We start from the raw sequence: 3,605 nt of genomic DNA, 5'->3' as shown, positions 1-3,605 counted from the left end.
GCCAAATACTAGCTTGATTCCGACATCTTGACCTCTCGCCTGGAATATATTTATATGTCCAATTTTTACTAGTTAAAAGACGTCTGCTAGACTGAGGCTTTCCCAAGTGGGTTTTACGAAGCACCACCAGATTCCTGTCCCCTCCCGTACAGGCAGACAGCAATAAAAGTCAAGTGAATGCTTAAAATACTCGTCTTTTCTTCATACACCGAGCACCCCTATATACGCGAGGGGTCAGTGCGCTGGCACAAACTTGAGATACAATTTCGAATATGAAGCGCTGTCGACTGGACCACTCAATGAGTTCAATGAGATCAGTACTTAAAGAAAAACCTGCTGATAGAGCACATGTCGTAAATTTCGCTACACTTTTTGTAGTACAGCAATCTTGGGTAATGCTTTTATAACGCTAGAAGATGGTGTTCATGGCTCATGTACGGTTGCGAAAAAAGAACTTCACTGCCCTAATTATCTAAGACTACAATTCAGTCCACTTCTTTCACTCTCTCCAGCCTGCTTCTGCTAATTTCCCAAAAGCGCTATGGAAATGTGTATTATGCAGTTAAAACCAAGAAAAACCAAATTGTAATGTCAGAACAGTTTTATTGATTGATGAAGGAAGAAGACGCAGAGGTAGAAACATTGCATTGTGGCGTACGTGTGTGTAACTTGCTTTTGTTGGCATTGATTCGATTCAGAATAATTTAGTAATATATACATCACGTATAAATTGAGGTTACCAGCCCAATTGTGTTCGTAGCGCCCTTCGGAGCAAATAGAGGCCCCTAGATTTTCCAGAGGATGATTCTTTATCGCGTGCCGCATAGGATGTGTCGCAACAATCAACATTATTCCGGCAGCGTTACCACTTGTAACCGTAACCTCCATATCCATATCCTCCGTAGCCACCGTAACCGCTGCCGAGGCCGGAGTGGGCGATCAGAGCACCTCCATTGTGCAGCTTGTTTACGTGATGCACCGTCTTCACCAGGAAGGCCGGTCCAGCTACGGCCTTCGTGAAAGCAGGCCCCCCGCTCAGAATCGCCACACTGCTGCCGACGCCGGTGGCACCGTAGCCACCCCCGAGCCCATAGCCGAGACCATAGCCTCCATACCCAAGACCGTAGCCTCCGTAGTTATGACCGTAGACAAGGCCAACGTTACCGGCTGAAGCAGTGGCGAGGATGGCGCAGGCGACAGCTGCAATAGTCTGTATCGGATGAAAGAGCAACGAAAAATTTTGTCAGAAGTTATTCAATATTTTTAAGGCTTTGTGAGCAGACTCATTTAACTCTTACAGAGTAAAAAACCGACAACGCCTTAGCATTGCCATTTTCTCAATATATGCCTCGTGTACGATTTTCACTAAAACAAGAGTATCTCAACATACTATTGTAAGCTCGAATAGGCGCTGACATCGTTTCAGAGTAGCGAGCAAAACATGGCCCCTCCCACTGCCGTCCTCCAGAAAAAAAAAATAACGGCACTCGCATTGCGCTCTGATCGTAAGGGCCTCCTTGAAAAGAGGTCGGAACGAGGCGATGGGGCACTGCTGCAAGTATTCACCCCCTTCCTCTGAACTCTGCGCCCTATACTTCATGGCTACGCTGCTTGTCGAAATTTCTCTTCCGTTAATTTGCTTTAAATCGAAGTGCAGAGCAGCAAACATGCGGGGACCACCCATAGAATGGTGTTACTGATTTCATTGTACATATTTGGCGGTATAACTTATGTCGGCCGCAAATGAAGACAAAGCGCTAACAACAGTTCATGGTATGGAATCGACCCTAGTCCGCATTCTAATCATGCAACCCCTCACAGGCAAAACAGATGCATATCGATCCATTCGGCAGGTATAAATAACTTAGCTCGAAAACGTAGTGGAACATGTGCTATATTTGTTAAAACGAGCATTCCCCGCTATCTTAGCCATGTGTCTTGCTCTGACTGCTCCGAGGCAGGTTGTTTGATGTGCATGTGTAACGAACGCACGATGGTCTTGAAGAACTCACCAGTGTATTCATGTCGGCTGAGACTTCGGCAACTGCTGCTCAGGTGCTGATGGCTGCGTGTGTTTGCGTACTCCTTAAATACTCCACACCGAATGAAGGAAAACATGGTACGGCAGTAACGAGAGTCACGTATTCGGAACGCTATCGGTCAGTGGTATCATGTTACCCGTCTTCCTCTCACCTCCAATTTAAAAGCTAGAAAAAAACAAATGCAAGCGTCGGCTTTTCAGTGCCATTTTTTTTCTCCTTAAGCAGGGCGTTGCCGCGGGCCTGCAGTGGAGCATCTGCTGCGCAAGCGGAAAGGGAAAATTCGGACGTGCCATAGTGTGGATTGTATAGCCTACACAGTCGGACCGCGCCTCATTATCTCGTTCTACAGAGATGTAGCCGTTGGCTACGGATGCAAAGTGCAACGCGTACATTTGCCTTTCCTGCCCAGTTTCTGGGGAGCAAGAATATTCTTTATGCACTCGATAATATCAAAATGAAAGCGCTTATCAGTGAAATAACATCTTAGAGTGAAAGGCAGAAATTGTAGCCACAAGCATTATGCTTCCGTTAAGGTAGGCGGCACAATGCGGACACGTGGTAGTGCTCAGGATTCACATGTTGCGTTTGCTTGAAACTGACTTCACCAAGCCTGTCGCAACAAAGATAGTGACTTAATTTCAGCAATTTTCTTCATTCGACATTCCCTTCCTATTATCGTTTATTGTTCTACAATGAAGTGTGTCTGTTCTTCTCAAAAGCAGACCCTTTGAAATCAGCTTAAATACAAACGACGTCCACTGTGAAGTACACTGAACACTTGTGTAGAAAGTAGAAGTTGTTGCTTGTTACGTAATACGCGATGCAAAAAATAATGCATATAGTTTATCGGAGACATGCCCTCATACAGTTTAAGCAAACCTGCAAGATATATCTGAACGCAGCTCACAGAGCTGAAAGTAGGTCGACACACAAAACATGACATCACGTACGAAGACCAAAAGTGTATGATAGAATGGTGTCCTAAGTTCCCTACAACTACCCTTTACAGAGTTGTAAGTAAAGTAATCTGTTATTTGCAACCAAGCACATTTTCTTTCTGCTTCGCCGTATAACATATTGCTTTTTCAATGCTGTTACATCGTGTGCACTTGAACAACATTTTGTTGCAATTGATTACCGGTAATCCACCACCTTTTTTTGAAAAAAGACTTTAAACCACTCCACTTCGACAGTTATCGACCTCAAAAGTTTTGATCACTGTGTAAGACCCGCCGTCCTGTACGACAAGTGTGCATTTACACAGACTATTTTTAGAGCGCAGTGGTCAGTAGCCCATTGCTACGTAAGCAGCGTCCCTCTTAGTGGCGTATGTGTTCTATTGAGTGCGTGCCAGTAAGAGAGAGCCCCTATACCACGTACAGCAGGTGCGAGTGTCAAAAAAAAATTACGTATGCGCTGTAAGAATTCGGCGAACGAATAAGAATACTGCTATGCAGAGCACCGACTCTCCCTACAGACATCAACAGGTTATATTTCAGTAATGTAGGTGACGACTTCAGAACCTACCAGACATATGTGACGCTTATAAAACTCGATAGCGAG

General features: G+C 44.9%; 1 protein-coding gene across 1 annotated transcript; it reads right to left on the bottom strand.

The window, feature by feature from the left end:
- Positions 1 to 583: 583 nt before the first annotated feature.
- LOC142803502 (uncharacterized) lies at positions 584 to 2,169 on the bottom strand. Its single transcript, XM_075888623.1, has 2 exons — positions 2,013 to 2,169; positions 584 to 1,210 (listed from the first exon to the last, which is right to left on the bottom strand). Exons 1-2 carry the CDS (start codon positions 2,022 to 2,024, stop codon positions 863 to 865), a joined length of 360 nt encoding a protein of 119 aa, XP_075744738.1. The 5' UTR covers positions 2,025 to 2,169; the 3' UTR covers positions 584 to 862.
- Positions 2,170 to 3,605: the final 1,436 nt, after the last annotated feature.

This window comes from Rhipicephalus microplus, chromosome 3, assembly GCF_043290135.1.
Source record: "Rhipicephalus microplus isolate Deutch F79 chromosome 3, USDA_Rmic, whole genome shotgun sequence".
In the NCBI taxonomy this organism is placed as follows: Eukaryota; Metazoa; Arthropoda; class Arachnida; order Ixodida; family Ixodidae; genus Rhipicephalus; species Rhipicephalus microplus.
This window is presented reverse-complemented; position numbering and strand designations above follow the sequence as displayed.